This window comes from Acomys russatus, chromosome 2, assembly GCF_903995435.1.
Source record: "Acomys russatus chromosome 2, mAcoRus1.1, whole genome shotgun sequence".
Lineage (NCBI taxonomy): Eukaryota > Metazoa > Chordata > Mammalia > Rodentia > Muridae > Acomys > Acomys russatus.
This window is the reverse complement of record NC_067138.1, coordinates 39,088,319-39,107,989: the sequence shown is the minus strand read 5'-3', so window position 1 is coordinate 39,107,989 and position 19,671 is coordinate 39,088,319. Positions and strand designations below refer to the sequence as shown.

At 40.0% G+C, this 19,671-nt stretch overlaps 1 protein-coding gene across 1 annotated transcript in view; it reads left to right on the top strand.

The window, feature by feature from the left end:
• Positions 1 to 19,671, top strand: part of Necab1 (N-terminal EF-hand calcium binding protein 1) — a 167,482-nt gene that overhangs the window by 53,171 nt on the left and 94,640 nt on the right. Inside the window, exon 4 of the mRNA XM_051160563.1 lies at positions 17,967 to 17,992. Within this exon, the coding sequence (XP_051016520.1) occupies positions 17,967 to 17,992 (26 nt within the window). The remainder of the gene's footprint in view (positions 1 to 17,966; positions 17,993 to 19,671) is intronic.

Genomic DNA, 19,671 nt, shown 5'->3' with positions numbered 1-19,671 from the left:
AGCCTAGCTAGTACTGGGAGAGAAAACGTGGCAGACTTGCTCCCCTGGAACACTCTATTAGCATCAACTCCTGGCTCTTTGGGGAACCAGCAAGGGTGAGGAGAGTGATATGCCATTCCATCCATCCCTTTTCTTCTTGTGCTCTTTGGAAAGGAAAAGGATGGAACATTTTTGTGAGGTGGGATAAGATTTAAAGACTATAATCACCTCATACATTTATCTTCTTTGCTTGTCATACGTGTAAATTATCAGTTAGAAATAGAACGGCGTAGGCCTTGCTATACCAGCCCCTCAGGATGACAGGTAACTGTTCCATAAGATTATGAGCAAAGACAAGGCTGTCACATGACAACTGACTAAGAACTTCTTCTTCCCCCCATGACTGCTAAGGCATAACTTTCTATGTATCTTTTGGAAAAAGAGCTTCCACTTGGGGTAGAGAAGATATGGGGGAACGTGCTTTCCACTGAAGGTGACGTCATCCTGTGACTATCATATAACACACGTGCACTATCTGCTCTGGCAGACAGGTCACCTGCCGTGATGACAAAACCAAGATTACCATTGGCAATAGGGAATAGAAATTCGAAGTATTAGGCTTAGAAATATTAGTGACAGGACATTTTGAGGACAAAACACATAGTCAGGGTAACTCATAAGTTATCTGTTAAAGGAACATACTGTTCAGCATATGCGGGTCTATGTACTTCTATTTTCTTTGAGAAAGAGTTTTGTAGTATAAAACTAGAACCTAAACGTATCTTGATCAGATAAAGTAATTAGTAAAATTCTATTTAACATTAGAAATAAAGATATATTCAAAATCTACACTGTGTTTTTTCTCAGCCCTTCTTCTCCAGTCCACATACAAAATCCAAGATTTTGCTAATTAGGCACGAGAAATCTGAAACAAATACTATGTATCTTGGTTCCATGGGATAATTTCCCTCCTGCCCATCTGTAATTACCATGTTTTGTGTTTTAGTTTACCTTTGTGCTTCAATTTTGTTACTTTGACCTTACGTAATGTCATCAACATTTATATTTTAAAAAGAAATTCCTCTTGCATCTAATTCAAAATCGTGTACAAATTTTGATACAAACATACTACCAGATTTAAGAAAGATTGAAAAGAAAAATTCACTTCTTACTCCTAATGCTATCTTTCCTAGAACCTTTCCGTTTGACTTCCTTGTACTGTCCGCCTGATGAAAAAGACTGGTATAAAGACAGTTTCAAAAGGAAACTGGGTTTTTCTTCCAATAAGCTCAGAATTTTAGATTTTGGAAATATTAGGAGAAAGAAAGATCAAAATTTTTATGAAGTATGCCAGGCTCAGAATTATTCATGACAATTTGTTTATCACATAAAGAGGAATTTAAATGCTTCCACCACATAATTTTCCTACTTATGAAAGCAACTTTCCCCCCTGAGTTCTTCTTATTTTTGAAAAGATTTGAACATTGCCAGTCACAGCAAATTAGAACAATTTCCTCAAGCTTTTGTGTATATTCACAAAACTGTGTATATGACTTTTCTGACATTTAACTAACTCTTAGACTCCCTCCTTTTGTTGAACATTATTATTAGTGAAACATTTTGTGATCCAGTACAAATGATGTTATGCAGTATTTACGAAATGGTAAAAAGATAGAGGAATATTAATATGATAAATGCTTTTTTGATATTATTTCTTCAGTCTTTAAGACATACAGGTTTTTTTTTTCATTTTCTGTTAACATTAGACTTCTTAAATATGTATTTAGTTTAAGAAATTAAACAGTGGAGACTGAAATTATTCATGACAGCTCTAGAAGCAGGAACAGGTGTTTATTCCACAGTGTACTAAAACAAAGCAATTTCTTAGACATAATTTAGAGTAGGAGTATTAAAATCAGTTGAACTGCTACAGCCACCCATATGGGTGCCACTGGAGGCATGGGCCATAGGCTAATGCCAGTCCACACACTGTTATTTGTTCACATGGAAACAAGCAGAGAGCCTAAAGGCTCTGTGGAAATCTTGTAGCAACTTGTCACTCCCATGACATCCAAGAACATGATCTAGTCATTTATTTTTGTAGTTTGTAAGATGTCAGTTTGGCAGGAATTGAAAATGTAAGCATCTTATATTTTTCGTTGTGAGCCTCGCCTCTTTTTAAAATTTGTATTACCTTTCATATATATATATATATCACATAAATAAACTACATACAGCAAGAAGAACCATGAAATAATCAGGAATTATATAAATGTTACATTCATAGTGTTTTAGCTATTTGTATTTGGCAATCTTGAAGAAAATATCTTTTCTGTCTTGGTGAGTCTGAATCTAAGTCAATATTATCATATCTCATCTCTATCACCTTAAAACATCTATGTAAACCTAAAAGCATCTTAACCCCTAAACAACTAAGCTTAACTGTAAGACTAAACTAACTGTCTTCAATCCCATCAGAGACTTGAGAAGGAATTAAACTTAATTATCTGAGTAAATTGGAAGTGCAGGTTAGCAGCTTCCAAAATGAAAAAATAACAGAGATAGTTTTTGCTTCTTGAATAGTCACCCAAAACTCTCCATGATGGTGCAGCATCATCTTCAGTCTTCTGGCTCAGTATATCTGACAGACATATTTGTGAGGCAGGAACTATTGAGGACTTGATTACCCTGTCTTGGCAGAGTTTTGCCATCAACTCTGCCTACATCTAAGCTTGCCCATTTTCAGGCAGAATTCTGTCTGTAGCAGAAATGAGGACATTCTGTCCAGTGGCTGGTTTGCCACATTTGAAGCCATAAGGTGGTTCTTTGATGTTCATCATCTTCTTTGAAGTAGACTAGGTATTGCCAGGAGTTAACCTCTCTTGTCAAAGAATCTTTAAAATAGCAAAAACATCTTTATAGGCCATATTCTGTAGGTCTCTGAGGCTTTTGAAGACCTTATCTATTTTACCTTATCTATCTATAGAATCATATCTAACTATTAAATCTTGGACATATAGTCTGGTGATAAAAATAGGCTAGTAATTTACATGACCATGAATTTATCAATTAACAATTAACTTGTATTACCTTATCCTAAACAGCCTGCAGTAGCACTTTCAATGTATTGGAGGTAAACCTTGTATTATAATTGAGTTGTATGGGTACAATACCTCATATTAGAGTAGAAATATATATAATGTGTGTGAAGAATAGTCTTAAATTTGAATTCTATACCAATGTGTCAAATTTTAACTTATTTTGCATCAATACACAAAATTGTATACCAATAATGGCTGAGCCGTCTCTCCAGCCCATATACAACAGGACATTTGCTCAACTATGTTCATATTAGCTTTATTTGTAATAGCCAGAATCTGGAAACATTCTATACGTCCCTCAACCGAAGAATGGATAAAGAAACAGTGATACATTTATACAATGGAATACTATTCAGCTATTAAAAATGAAGAAACCTTGAAATTTGCAGCAAATGTATGGAACTAGAAATGATCATCCTAAGTGAGGTAACCCAGACCCAAAAAGACAGGCATGGTATATATTCACTCATAAGTGGGTATTAGCCCAACATAGATGTCCTCTGAGAGACTCTATCCAGTGTGAGATCATGATAGGTACTCAAAGCTGGACTCTGAGCAGAGCACTGAGAGTTGTAGGGAAGAGCGAGGGTGGGGGGGGGGGATGGAAGGTCTGGAAGGGAGCAGGAGCTCCATAGGGATACCATAAAGGCCTGTGAATCTGGTCACAAGGGCGTCTGCACAAACCGATGCACCAGCCAAGAGCAATGCATGCAGAGAACCCCTGTTCCAATGTAACTGATGGAATGCTCATTCTCCATGGGAGGGGGACTGCTGCTGAACCTCTGACATGCGCTCTGGTGCCCATGATTTGGTCACTGTCCCTTGGCAAAATGACCTAGCACAGAGGAAGGGGATGCAGGCTATCCTGAGGAGACCTAATAGGCTGCCAGACAGTTGGGATAGGAGGGGGCCCCCTTCAGAGGTCTAGGGGAGGGGGGAATAGGAAGAAGAGGAAGGGAGGGGATAACATTAGGGATGTAATGTGAAAAATTATAATAAATGAAATGTTCATTTTTTAAAAAAGAAAATATAAGCATTCTATTTTTTACCACAGAGCATAAACAGCTCTTCTCTGGAGCTATGTGAGGCTTCTAAAGAGATCCAGGCAGGGAGCAGTGCATGAGGGAGGGGAGAGAGAAGAAGTGCGAATAGAAGCTTTCATGGAGGGGGAAAGGAAGAGATGAAGAAGGGAGGCAGACGGAAGTTAAATACTAAGCAACAGATACAGCTAAATAAATAAAAGACCCTAAAAATAACATTCCTAGAAAAGATTAATTTATTTGTTGGTAGTCCCAGTAGCTAGGAATTTTCTGTTTCAGTCTGTCTTCTTTTAGATACAATGACAGAAACCTAACTCAAAATAGCTTTGAGGAGAGAGAGAATTCTGAGTTTGTGGTAGGTGGGTGGGTGGGTGGTGGTAAATAATTTCCTGGACTCAGTACTCTTCATGTGAAGCTGTCACAGAGATTCAAAGAATTTGGAGTCACCGTGTCACCATTTTTGTGTATCCAGTCATACTGTGCCACTCACTTTCTTAGCTTTCCCTTGGTCTTAGGATTGCTCTATTCAACCACAAAGATAGTTGTACAATGTGGGTCAGAGGGAGATTGACTTTATACAACAGGAAGATAGGTAATGTCTCACCTCAGCTCCTTTAATGATCCTCCTCTGACCACCACACAGAAAATCCTAAAAGAGTAAGTAGCATTTGACTAGAACCTGTGCAATGTTCTCAATTTGGGACCATTTATCACAACCAAGGAAGCAGGAGACTTTTTTGTGCATATGCCTAATACTAGGGTGTACTGGGTTGAAGAAGGGTAAGAATGGGGTATATGGTGGTTAAATATTAGTTGTTAAATTGATTGGATTAAGAAACGCCTAGTAGGAGATGCCGTTCAGTTGGTAGAGTACTTGCCTACCAAGCACAAGCCCTGGATTCAATCACCAGAACTAAGTAGACATGGTACACTCTGCCATCTAAACACTCTACAGTGGAGGCACATATATCAGGAGAAGTTGATGGTCATCTCAGCTGCAGAGTAAATTCAGGGCTAGCTTGGCACTCAGGAGACCCTGTCTTTAAAAATGCCTAAGAGATTACTGAAACATGCTCCTGCGTGTCTCAGTGAGGGCATTTCTAAGGAGCATTTACTAAGTGAAGGTGACCTACTATGACTGTGGGTGGGTCATGCCTTGTGCTGGTGGCCAGCTGAAACAAAAGGGGATGAAGGGAAAGCTCGTAAACTCCAGTGGTTTGCTCTTTGCTCCTACCTTGCTTCTAGGCTTTCCCCTTCTGTGGTGTGAATGTGAAAAGTCCCTGTGGGTTTATAGACTGAATACTTGTTCCCCAGTTGACAGTGGAATCTGAAGGACTATTAGGAGGTAGGTTCTCATGGGAACTTCAAGGTTCCCTTGAGTTTTTAAAGCACAGTCCACCCTCTTTCTTCTTCTTCTTCTTCTTCTTCTTCTTCTTCTTCTTCTTCTTCTTCTTCTTCTTCTTCTCCTCCTCCTCCTCCTCCTCCTCCTCCTCCTCCTCCTCCTCCTTCTCCTCCTCCTCCTCCTTCTTCTTCTTCTTTTTTCTTCTTCCCTTTCTGCTGTGGATGAAGCGTGACCAGTCAGCCTCTCACTTTCATTCTCATGCTTTTCCACCTCTGTATCTGGTTGCCATGATGGTCTATATCCTCCCACACTGCAAGCCAAAAATAACCTTTCATTCTTTAAGTTGATTCTTGTCATGTATTTTATCAACAAGAAAAAAAGTAACTGATACACATGCTGTCCCACCATGTTGGGTTGAAATCTCTGAGCCGATACACATCTTCCCCCACCCTCACCTTTTTTTTTTTTTTTTCTTTTTTGAGACAGGGTTTTTCTGTGTAGCCTTGGCTGTCCTGGACTCACTTTGTAGACCAGGCTGGCCTCAAGAACTCACAGAGATCTGACTGCCTCTGCCTCCCAAGTGCTGGGACTAAAGGCGTGCGCCACCATGCCCAGACAATCTTTCCTCTTCTTAAGCTGCTTATGTCAGACATCCTGGCACCGTTGCAAGAAAATTAACTAAGTCCAAATACTATGCTCAGCAGACCCTCCAGAAAGACATAGTTGAGTGCAAGTTCCCCAAAGATAGGAAAGTGTGTTTCAGAATAGATTGGGGTAAGTAGAAGTAGTAAGAGATGTTTGCTGCACCATATGGATGAGTCTTTCTGGGTGAAAACTGTGATGTGTGGGAAATGGCAGGAGGTGGAAGAGATGATAAAGAAGACCATCAGAAAGATGAAAAGGGAAGATGAGTTCCCCAGAGATTCTAGAAGATGATACAGGTTGGATGTGGGAAGTGTTGAGCAGCATAGAAAAAGCAATGAAACTAAGCATAAAAGAGAAGTAGAGAGTAGGCGGAGAGCCATATATTCGTGTCCTCTGAGGACATCAGCCATGGGACAGCGTTGTCAGCCTGGAAGGCAATATCTGTCAATCAGACAATTAGAGCTCAAAATTCCTCAAGCAGCTAAGAGCCTCGTGTTAAGCCTTGGCTTGTCAGTTACTGCGTGCTTTAGCACTTGGACAGACCATTTTAAATAAAAATAATGCCTGACATTTTATCATTTTTTTCCTCTTTGCTTCCTCTCCATTGCTAGCTTACTGAACAACTGAAAACTCAATCTGTTTTTTCCTGTTTGGCTTTCTGAATACAAACTAACAATACAGAAGAGATTACCAGGCCCATTATATTATACTAAACCTATCCACAATTTTTAAATGACAGTCAAGATGAAATGTGCCTGTAAAAGTTTTCAAAAGTCATAGTCGTTTCCCCCCTGGCAGTGACCAAAGAGACACCTTGTTGATGGTATTGTTCTTATATCAGTTAAGGGCAGAGCAGATAGCAGTCCTTTGTTCATTCTAGCTCGATGCCTGGCTTGGTGGCCAAAGCTGCTTATGCCTATGATTCATAAAAGTAAAATCAAATCCAGGGAGTGCAATGAGGAAAGAGGAAGTCAGATAAAGACCTGCAGACTGACATTCCACCTACAGCCCTGCCCTCCAGCATAAGGCACAAGTGGGCCATAGGCGCTTGCTGCCACACCATGCAGCACAGATGGAGGGTGTCACCCAAGGACACTCACCAGCCATGTGTCCAGCCTGCAGTGGGAGACAACATAATGTGTGAGTATGCAGTGGTCAGATGTGAAAGAAACAGAAGTAGAGCAGCTTGAGCATTATGAAGAGAGATGGAACTGGAGACTTGAAGGTGAGGAGAAGTAGTAGCCAGCTTTGCCACCTTGGGCCATGGTGAGGTCCCAGCCCAGGCTGCCAATAAGGGCTGTGTCTAAGCCCATGGTTGCACAGTGGCAGGGGTTGGTGCAGATGTCCATGACTCATATTACCACCAGGATGTTCCTGGTTGAGAAAGATGTAGGAGACCACATAGATGTCCAGAGAGCTGTGCATAACTGGTCCTGCCTCTCATTGGATGTGGTACTCTGCAGATCTGGCCCCATTTCTCACCTGTAGCAGCACCCTGTGTCTTACCCAGGTAGTAAAGCGGCCCTAGTGGCAGGAGTGTAGATGAGCCAGACCCAAGGTGAGAAAGAACAGGAGAGCTAGCCATACCACTCATTTGCCATAAGGTGGCACGGGTGCTGGAGTGATACCTTGTCCCTCTTGCACCTCACCACCTGTGTCAGTCAGGAGAGCTGGCCCTGCCCCTCACCAGCTACAGCAGTAAAGAGTGAGCCTTGCACCTCTCCGAGCAGCACAGTAGAGCTGGATCTAGTGGCAAGGGTTGACCCAGCTCCAAGGATGAGGTCACAAGAGAGTTGGTCCCCACCACTCCTCTGTCATTATGTGGCCTAGGCATTTGAAGGTGCCTCCTCATCCCCATGCCCCTTGTCACCTATGGCAGTTGGGAGAACTAGCCCCAAGGTCATGAGAGTGAGTGACCTGATCCTGTCTCTAGCTGGCTACTGTACTGTGGAGAGTGCAGGAGTGATGTGCCTCCTGTCCCCCACATCACCCCCTCACCACCTGTGTCAGTCAGAAGAGCTGGCCCTGGGACCATGAAAGCAGGAGAGCTATCCCTTCCTCTCACTGCCTGTAGCAGTGGAAAGCAGGCCCTGCACCTCACCTGGGCAACACAGTGGAGCTGATCCAGGTGGCCAATGCATGGGTGAATCAGCCTTGAGGGTCTAAGGGTAGGGAGAACTGGTACAGCCCCTCATACACTGCAGCACTTGAGAGATTGTCCCTGCAATTTGCCTGGCCAGCACATTGGAGCTGGTTCTGGAGGCATTAGTGTGGGTGAGCCAGACCCTAAGGCATGAGAACAGGAGAGCTGACCCTGCCTTCTGACAATGGCAGCACTGGGCGGCCTAGCTGGAGCAGTGCTGGAGCTCTCCCTGGTAATGCACATAGAGAGAGCCAGTAGGCTGACCAGCTTGGCTACCACCCAGGCCCAAATCCAGGGCTCTGAGTTGGCGCACCCCAAAATCTGTATCATCTGCAAATGGTTAGGAGGCATAAAAAACCAGTCCTACTGATCCAAAGCAGTAGAATCTCCATGACACAGGGCAACAACGGGATTATCAGGAGGAGGCTGATGATGTCACAGCAGCCAGAGATCTCAAACCAGACCAATGACTCACTGTAATGAACATTTGCAAATAAAGATGTGTGGACAGCGGGATATGCTGTGAGACACACTGTGACACACTACAGCTTCCACAATGAGATGCTTTCTATGCTTTAGTTTTGTTGTTGGTGGTGGTGGTGGTAGTGGTGGTGGTGGTGGTGTGTGGGTGTGGGTGCACACGCTTTATTTAGTAGGACAAAGGGAAGAAATGAGAGGGTGAAAGATGAACAGGACTGAAGTGCGTGAAGGGATACTCACAAAGAATCAATAAAAAGTTTTTCTTTTTAATCGGTCTTAAAGAAAATTGCCTTGAATTGTGTTTTGAATCTTTTTATTAGGTATTTTTTACATATACATTTTTTACATTTATATTATTACACATATACATATAATAAACTACCTACAGCAAGAAGAATCATGAAACAATCAGGAATTATATAAATGTTAGATTCAAAGTGTTTTGGCTACTTGTATTTGGCAGCCTTAAAGAAAACATCTTTCCTATCTTGGTGCATCTAAAATTCTGAATGTAAATCAACATCTATCACATCTCATCTCTATCAACTTAAAACATCTATCTAGATCTAAAAACATCTTAGCCCCTAAACAACTAAGCTTAATTGTGAAACTAAACTATGTTGTCTTCAAACCCATCAGAGACTTAAGAAGGAATAAAATTAGTTACCTGAGTAAACAGGGGTGTACAGGTTAGCAGCTCCCTAAATGAGAAGATGACAGAGACAGTTTGCTACCTGAATAGTCACTCAAAACTCTCTACAGCGTTGGAATATCATCTTCAGCCTTCTGGCTCAATATATCTGACAGACATATTTGTGAGGCAGGAACTATTGAGGACTTGCCTACCCTGTCTTGGCAGAGTTTGGCCATTGACTCTGCCTGCATTCAAGCATTTTCAGGCCAAATTCTTGTCTGTAGCAGAATTGTTTGCCACATTTGAAGCCATAAGGAGGTTCTTTGATGTTCATCATCTTCTTTGAGGTAAGTTAGGTATTGCCAGGAGTTAAACTGTCTTGTTGTCAAAGAATCTTTAAAATAATAAAAACATCTTTAAATGCCATATTCTGTATGTCTCTGAGGTTTTTAAAGACTTTATGTAACTACCTTATCTTTCTATAAAATCACATCTATCTGTTGTACCTAACATGTATATTCTTAGGATAAAAATAGACTAATAATTGATATGACCATGATTTGATCAACTAACAATTAACTTGTATTATTTAATTATCCTAAACAGCCTGCAATAGCACTTTCAAAGTATTGGAAGTAAACCTTGTATTATAATTGAGTTATATGGATACAATACCTCATATTAGAGTAGAACTGTATATATTGTGTGTTTTGAATCTTTTAAAGGCAGGATCTAAAGTCAGACTGCTTTTGAATAATCGAATATATTGAGAAAACTCACAGATAGTCTGAGAAAAACTTAGTACATGCGAGGCAGGGAATGCACAGTCTCACAGTTGGCGCTTGTGGGTCAGAATGTCTGGCTTTTTAGAGCATCTAACTTGGAATAAGGAAAAGCTATGCTGAGCTCAAATGTACCTGCTGACATCAACCACTGCTGCGTAAATTGTAGCCCCCAAAACAGCAGCACAATTGTGGGAAGCTTGAGATAACTGCTCAGTAGGAACATTCTGGGCATAGGGCCCAGGAGCCTACAGTTTAGCAAGCTCTTTGACTGAGTCTCCAGCATTAACAAAAGTTTGAGAAGTGCAAGGATGTGTAGTAGTAGAATGTTCTAATGAAAAAGTCCTAAAGGTGGCTACAAAAACTAAACCAGAGCATCTGAGGCCCAGGAACTAAGAATTATCACCAGCAATGGACCTAATGCATGACAATAGCCCTAAGGAAAATGATGCAGAGAGACCTTAAGAGTCGTCCTCAGTCCTCTGGCAAATATTCATGAAAGCTAGGTGTCTCCACTAGACATAGAGGTCATTTTTAGACAGACCAAGGCCACATGTTGCAGTGACACTGGGAATGATCTTTTATATAGTAAGGTCTCATCCCCTTCTGGGTGTAAAGAGGTTCTCTATGAATCTGAACAAAGGAGTGACAGTATATTGCTGTGTACATAATTATCGGGCTTAGATTAGCAGAGTACACAATTATAATAAAGTTAAGCCCTCCTTGCAGAACAAGGGATATTCCTTGTAGGTTACATTCAGTGGTTGGGAAACGCTTCACATTCTTTTTGTGATAGTGTTGAGAAGTGGAGGCTGACAACATGATCACTTTGGCAAGTTGCTAAAGGAGAAATTTTGGAGCATACCTTGAGTCCCGAGGCACTCTCTCTGTGGGTTTGGCCTGGAAATCTGTATCTCTGAAGGTTTCCCAGGTGGTTCCAAGATTCAGCCAGATTGAGAAGCCTCTAAACTAAAAAGCAGGCTGATGCATAAACCAATATTTCTTCCTTAAGAAAAACAAATTCAGACGGAAAAATTTCTCCCACTCTTCCAACCTGTATCTCTGCCTCTGCTTCTCCCACTAGTGTTAGTATTAGTATTAGTATTAGTATTAGTATTAGTATTTATTAGTATTAGTATTATTTTGGTCTGCTGTGGCCTCTCACCTCCACTTGCCTCACCTTGAAAAGCTTCAATTTCCATATTATAATTCTAGTCTCTTGCAAATATAACTCTTATCCTCTCTCTATGCCCTTCTCTGCCTCTTTTTAAAATTTATTTATTTTGTGTATTTTTTCATATGTACTTATGCTATTACACATTATAATAAACTACATACAGCAAAAAGCACCACAAAGTCTATATACATTCATAGTGTTTTAGCTATTTGTGTTTGACAGCCTTGAAGAAAACATCTTATCTTGGTGAGTCTAAAATTCTGAATGTAAATAAAAATCTATTGTATCTCGTCATTATCAACATAAAACATTTATCTGGACCTAAAATCATCTTAATCCCTAAACAACTAAGCTTAATTGTAAAACTAAACTATCTAGTCTTCAACCTCATCAGAGACTTGAGAAGGAATAAAATTAATTACCTGAGTATACAAGGGGTACACGTTAGCAACTTCACAAATGAGAAGATGACAGAGACAGTTTGGTGCCTGAACAGTCACCCAAAACTCTCTATAACGCTGGAGCATCATCTTCAGCTTTCTGGCCCCGTATATCTGACAGACATATTCACAAGGCAAGAACTATTGAGGACTTGCTTACCCTGTCTTGGCAGAGTTCACCTGTCGACTCTGCCTCTATCCAAGCTTGTCTATTTTTAGGCAGAATTCTGTCTGTGCCAGGAACAAGGACATTTTGCCCAGTGGCTTGTTTGCCACATTTGAAAATATCTCCATAAGGAGGTTCTTTGATGCTCATCATCTTCTTTGAGGTAGGCTGGAAGCCTACAAACTCCCTCTGACTCTTTAGTCACACCTAATTTCTTGTTTTTGTTAGCTTAAGAAAGGCAAGCACCTTTGGAGACAAACTTAATTGGTATAACTACAAAGTATCCTTCTTTTTGTTTTCAGATGAACTTTATGTTGCAAGCAAATAGTCAGAGACATGCCTGTCCAGTATTCGGATCTTGAAAAATGTGTTGCATGACCTTGACCCATGTGTGCCCCAAAATGTGTCTACTAGCTCCGCTTTCATAAACTGTGACTTTAAAATAAGCAATCTCAATCCCTATGTGAGTAAATGTAGCCTCCCAACAAAACCCTCATACTTCCTTTCTTTGCATATAAGCCTGAGATACATCCTTCTTCATCCCTCTCATGTGTTTCCTATGTGCTTATTCGGGATCTGTGCTCATCTGGATGCAAGCCAGTGTGTCCGCTGGTTATGCTTTCATGCTTCATTTCTCGGAGTTCTGATTCTATTTCCTGCTATTGCCAAGACTCTAGATCTCAGAGAGGGATTGGAACCCTTGTTCTGCACAGTGCCAAGAGCCCTAAGTGTGAGTTGCAAACTGGCCATCTCCAGACCTCACTGTACTTGCCCTTTAAGGTATGCATTTGATGGCTCTCTACTCCTTGTCTTCTGAACCACGGCTTTCTGCTGCGTGTTCTTCTGACCACTATGTCTCTTTGCAGTCCCTCTCCCTCCTTTTGGGTCCACAATGATGGATTCAGTCCAAAGGCCATCATTTGCATCTCGTAGAGTTCAGCAGATGGGTAAGGGAGTCTGTGCATGGTGGAAGTTACTTGCTTTGGTATTTTTACATTCAGGGAATGATGCCTAGTCCTTGCTGTGGGGTACCATAGAGCCTAGAGCTCCTGATTTCCTCCTTAGTAAATCTGAAAACGGGTGCATTTACAGTGAGTATTCTTAAACAGCTCATCTAATCCTCACCTTGTTTTCTTGCTGTAGCTGACTGTTCTGAATGCAGCTGACTCCACATTCTATCCTGGAGTCCAGACTCCCGTGTGAGAGAATGAGAGCTATCAAGAGACAGATGCTTGGGTTAGAATCTGGCCACTGTGGTTCACCCATTGGATAGGATGGGTATTTCCAACGGGAGACTGAGGATCACTTCCATGATGAGAAAGTGGCATGTAGGTCACAGAGGTATTATGTGGAGGAGTGAAGCGCCTGGAAGGAACCCAGGGAGCGTAAAGCTCGTGCTCACTGCACCACGGATGTTAGCAGCTCTATCTGTTTACATTTCTTGCCATAATGTGGTGTGGTAGCTCTTAGCCTTTAAATTAGCTCTTGAGTTCATGAAGTTCTCAAAGGACAGTGAAGTGACACAGAGACTAAAACATGATGCTATTTGATGCGCCTGGCTACTTGAACACCACGCAGGACATCAGAACAGGACTAATTGTTTCCTATAGCTGCTATGAAAAAAAATATGGCATAAACAGAGTGCTTTAAGGCAGTAGGGATTTATTCTCTCACAGTTCCGAGGGTTGGAAGTCCAACATAAAGGCTAAGCAAGACCTTGGTCTCTCCAGCATTAAGAGAGGAACCTTTCCTCATTTCTTCCAGCTTCCTGTGGTAGCGGGCAAAGGTTGGCATTTCTCAGCTGGTACAGAGCAGTTCTGATCTCTGCCAGTCTTCACAAATCCTCTCTGTGTCTGTGTCTCAATACTCAAATGTTTTCTTCCTTTTCTCATCTAAAGAAGAAATCACTTAGCATACACACTAATGCGTCATTACCTCCATCTTAATTTGCTGTATCTTTAAAGACTTTTTCCCACATACTCAGTGGAAGCTATATTTTTAAGGATGCAAACCAGCTCACTACACTTCACAGGAAAAAAAATAGCTTGAATGTCATGGCTGAGTAAATCAATAACTTGTAGCTCAAGACAAATGTGCTTTTCTAACTCCAGCTAATCTCCCACACATGAGACATATTTATGTATAAAAACAGTCTGCATTTAATTGGCCTCAATATTTGGAGAGTTCAGATTCTTGCTTGGACCCTGGGTTTAATGATTGCCGCGAAGATAGCTAGGAGATGGAAATTGTCATTTGGAAAAGGAGGAAACTATAAAGAAACTAATATAACCAGGAACAGCGAAGGAGGAGTTTAGCATGGCAGGCTTTAATGAGACAGCCACAATCTTTTTTCATATATTTGAGCTAAAATGCAGGTAATTCTGTAGGAAAATACCTGGATGAAATAATAAGAATCTTGTTCTGAATATCAAATTGTTCTGAGGCATAACCTAAACTAAGAACTGGGGAATGTTAAGTTACCAGAACCCAGAGCCCTGATGTTATCCCTTTCGCTCAGTGGCAAATGTACTTCTTGAGGCAGAAATTTGGTCTCTTCAGAGTTTAGACACCCCAGAACCACACAATAGAGCAATATTTCTAGTAGTTTCAAGGTTGCACATAAATGCCATTAAATATTGTCTAGTATGCCACTGTTTATTATACCCAGAACGTGAAATGGGGGTGTTGGCAAAATTAAGTACCAGGTTCAAACGGACAGACTGAATGCAATCTCTGCTAAGCAGGCTCACAGGCAGTTGTATATGTGCAGAAAAACTTTGATCCTCATCTGTTACCTTACTTCTTCCTGACATCTTTCAGACCAACCTCAAAATTTATCATCCCCATGGTAAATGTAATGATTGTATACAATGATATTTCAAAACGGTACAAAAGAAGAAACAAAGCTCCATGAAGTTCTAGCATCTCGGAGCAGTGTGACCCCACAACTCACATATTCATTCACTTCTTCCAAGTTGTTAAAAAAAAAATAGGTTTTTGACTAATACATATAGATATAGGCAAATTGCTTATGGTTTGATGTTTGTATAATTTTGCCATGACATTGAGACTCTGTGATAACACCCAGTTTATGCAGCTGTTCATCTGATGCACATCTGGTTGCTTTGTCTTTATTTCATCATTGCCAATCAGGTAGCCATGGACATCTGTGTGTCTGAATTTGACTCCTTTCTGGCAGCAAGATGAGAGGCGTCCTTCTGTTATCACCCCTCTAGTTCTGTTTCTGTAGGAATATGTACTGTTTAACCAGCATTCATTCTTTCCATTTGGCTCTCTCCCCCTTCCACCAGCCCTCTCTCCCCCTCACTTTATGATGCCATTGCTAAAACACTACTAGACTTTTTGCTGTAAACATGGAAAGACACAACAAAATCCTATCAGATACCCTCTAGGCTCATCTGTAGCTTGTGAGGCCTTTAAAATCCTGAATTACTGTCAGATGGAATACATCACGCTTTGAAACAAGTCCTACTGTAATTTATCCATGTAAGCCTGCTGTAAGGAGAGCTGTGGCTTCCTACCAACCACGAACAGCAAAGCACAAAAACAATGGAATGCAGGCCCGTCAGAGCCGTGAACACTGCAACACTTGACAAGTGCCATTTGGTAATACAGAGCAAGCGGGGCTCCTGTGTTCACTATTCCTAACTGTTCTACTTTGTACTGTATTCCAAGTAATTTAATTTTCAATAATAGATTGGAGCTGTTTATTCTTTTGGAAATTCAAATAAATCTCATTATGAGCCTGTGAATCATTCTGAAGAAAACAAGTATAAAACTAGTGCCCTTTAGTGCCCTTTTCAAGTCTAAAGTTCTATAAAAACAGTAACAGTCAGAGGGAAAAATCATATATCTTATAATGACACTATGAAATGTCTGAGAGAACTAACCATGATTCCTATATGTTTTAAAGCATTCTGTTGGTTTCTCATCAAAACCTTTCACAAGAATCAGTTTTTCCCTGCCCATCCCCTCATCTCTCCTTATCACTAGTGCACAGAATTGCTACTGACTTCACTCCCTTATTAGTTAATATAGAAAAATTGGAGTCCTACAAAGAGGTTTGGAGAAATGTGTCTTAAGGAAGCCTGTATTATGAGATTATAATCCAAATATAGATTTACAGACATACTCTGTTTCTATGTTATATAAGTAAGCAGTACAAAAAGAAAGTAAAAGTTACACTTTAATGTAAATACAAATATATCCTCTTGCTCTTTGCATGAATGAGGCTGCACACCACTGGGTTGTGTGCTCCACCCATATCAGCCAACCTGGCTACTTCAAGAACTTGCAAACACTCTCTGTGCTTTGCTTTCCTTCTGCCACTACCTAATCACAACCAGTTAGTAAGTATAATTTAGTCAAGCTACTCACCTTTAGATTTTCCTGTGATTCTAATTTGATAACAAGTCAAAAATGAACTTCTTAAATTGCTGTATTAGGCCTTTCGGGTGTTTTTCAGCCCTGTTTCCTAGTTGATGCCCTACATTTCAGCCAAAGGAATAGCCTAGTTCCCTGAAATTGAATGAATTTTTATTCACATTTTTAACTTTTATTGAAAAAAAAAATTAACCAGAATAACTCCTGTTTATCTACTTTTTCTACTGAGGTTTAACCTTTGAACTTTAACTTACCTGTACTACCCTGAGGTACATTCTTTGATTTCTCAGTCCAGTTCTCTAGTTCCATGTCAACCGATTCATTGTAATTCATTTATTTGCCATATGAGTCTACCTCTTTTCCTGTGTGTTTGAAATAATGTCTCACTATGTAGCTCTGGCTGTCCTGGTGCTCTCTATGTAGACCAGGCTTGGCTTGAATGCACAGATAGCTGTCTGCCTCTGCTTCCTGAGTGATGGCACCACGTGTGGCCTATGAGTTGCATTGAGCTCCAAGAGACTAGAAATCTAATAGATTCATTTTGATATGTATTTCAGCCTCAGGTATCAATGGCAGTTAGAGTAATGTCTAACATGTATCAGTATGTGCTTGTGGAATAAACAGATGACTAATGAGGAGCCCACACCAAAACTAACACAGCCATCCCTGTAAATTCTGCCTGGTGGCAAAAACATGCATTGAAGTAACAAAATATCCAAATACAAGATAGAACATTCAGTGTCATATAATGAAAATTGAGTTAGTTGCATAGCAAGGAATGCTAGAGCTGGTGATTGAATGCTATGACAGAGTCTCTCCCACCTGGAAGACTTGCCTATGAAGCCATACATTGAACTTTGACATGCAGCAAGTCCATATTGTAAGATTTTTCAAATGCATGTTCTTAGTTTACCCCCGCCCCCATATACTTTGAATCTTTAAGAGGTATGCTTCTAGTCTTCTTATTCCAATTTTTAAAATATGAATTATAATCAAATTATTGTTAAATTCTCATTTACCATTGCTAATAATTTTATGATTTTTCTTTTTCTCATAATGTGATTGGTTATAATGATTTATTGACTAATAAGTATCCAAGATCACAAAGACAGTAAATTGTAGAGTCAAAATTTAGACTCAAGCATTCTGGACCCAGGACTTATGTCCTTTGGTACTGTGTATGATTTTTCTAATATGTTAAAAAGAAAAAGCACAAATACAGAACTATTTGTCCAAGACTGACTCTAACATAATCAGTATATAACATTCAACTACTCAACAATGTAGAATGAGTAAAAGAATTATCTGGCCACATAAATCCATTATACAATTATGCAGATTAGAGAATGACTGTATTTAAACATTTAGAAACCCAAATGAATGGTGAGGGATGTAGCCATGGATGATGTATTAGGCGTGAGGTGACTGGCTGACTAATACTAAAGTATCTTTTGATAGCTGTACCACAGGGCCCTTGGTCCATGGCCATAGCATTACTCTTCTGACAGTTATATATCATATTTATTAACATTTTATCCCAGTATTTGTAATGTATCAGTCCTAAGCAGTGAAATAAAAAGATAAATAAAAAAGCATTATCAAAGAAATAATATTTTTCTTTCTCTCTTTTCAGCAATCTTGACACAGAAGAACTATGTGGTGAGTGTCTTTAAGACTAATCAAAGTGTTGTTAATTTTATCTAGAAAGGGAGAAATGGGATGAGACCAATTTCTCACACCTTGGAATTTTAGTCCTGCAGTAATGTAAAACATCAGTCTGAGTCGCTGGGGATTTTTCTTTATCCTTGATTTTGGCTCTGTCACGTATGTTACTTAAACAGTTGGGCCTACTTAGTTTGCTCATGAAAAGAGAATCAGGATTGTGCAACAGGTTTATAGAAACTGATTCTTTGCTAGCTTAATGCAACTTTTCCATTTGCTTCATAATTATACTGCAGCCTTTCTGAAGCTCTGTAGCCTTAAAATACAAAAATAACTTTGTTCCATATCTGTGCAATTATTTAGAGACTTAAATGCATTTTTAAAAACATACAAGTGGGAAGAAAAGAAATATTTTCAAATGCCTAGTCTACCAGCCTCTTCATTTATCTCCGTTATCTTTGCAGCTGGGAGCAGAAATCACAGATTTAAAAATGTGGGGAAGTAAATAATGTGAAATGTATTATTTGGTGTAAAAATGAAGCATTCTGAAACAGCTAAACTTGAAATGGATATATATGTCTCTGAATATGGCAAGTTTTATGTTTTTGCATTTTAAGACGAATGTGTCAAATAACACTTTTGCACGAGTATGATTTTATCTTCTAGGCATCCTGAGACAGTTAGATGATTAGGAGGAAGGTTTTCAGGGCTGCTGACATTGAAATCACAAATATTTCCTGGCTACGATAGAAGTTTTACAATTTTAGAGTTCACTCCAGTCACCCAAATGGACGTTTTATGTCATTGAAGCTTAGTAACCTTCTGTTTCAGCAATCTGGCAGACCACCACTGAGAGATTTGGTCAGGATAGAGTGCCTCAAGACAGTTTCAAGGCAGAAATGAAACAAACCAAACGACAATCACTGACCAGGAGCTTCAAATGTTTCAGTTGCCATTAGACTATGCTTCTTGCATAATAGCTGAGCAATGTCCCTCCCGGTTCAGGAACAAGAATCCAACTGTAGAAACAAGATCTAGCACATAAGCAAGGCATTTTGGTATCACAGAGGCTTAGGATTTTGTGAGTTACGGGGAAATTCTGCCATGCCTTTACACACAGGCACAGGGCCTTCCAACCACACATGAGGATTATTATGCTAAAGGCACAAAAAGGTCCATAGACCATAAAATGTGTGAGGAACACCAAAGCCCTTGATGGTCGAGCTGTCGTCCGCTCTCATGTATATGCAGCCCCCTCCAGTGAAGGGACGAGAAAAACGAGAAGAACCAAGACAAGCACCTTGACTGGTTCATGGACACCTATTTCTTGCAGAAGTCTAGCCATGGCAAGCCAGTTCCCCCAATTGTTCAGGTAATTTCTTCTATACTCAACTAACTTTGCCTGAGTAAGAAGAGCTGACTGAAAAAAAACTATTAAAAATAAACATTGAAATATACTTTTATTAATTTAAAAATTAAAACATTAATTAAACATTAAACATTTAAAATATTAATTAAAACACCAAAATATAGCTGTTTAGATAAACATTCAGTGGCTACTGTCTGCTTGCCTTTGTTGTCCATCAGTCATTAAGGCATATCCTGCAACTCTCTGTCTTCTCCTAAAACTACCAAATTTGAAAGCCTAGCAGTGAGACTTCACCATCCACACAAGA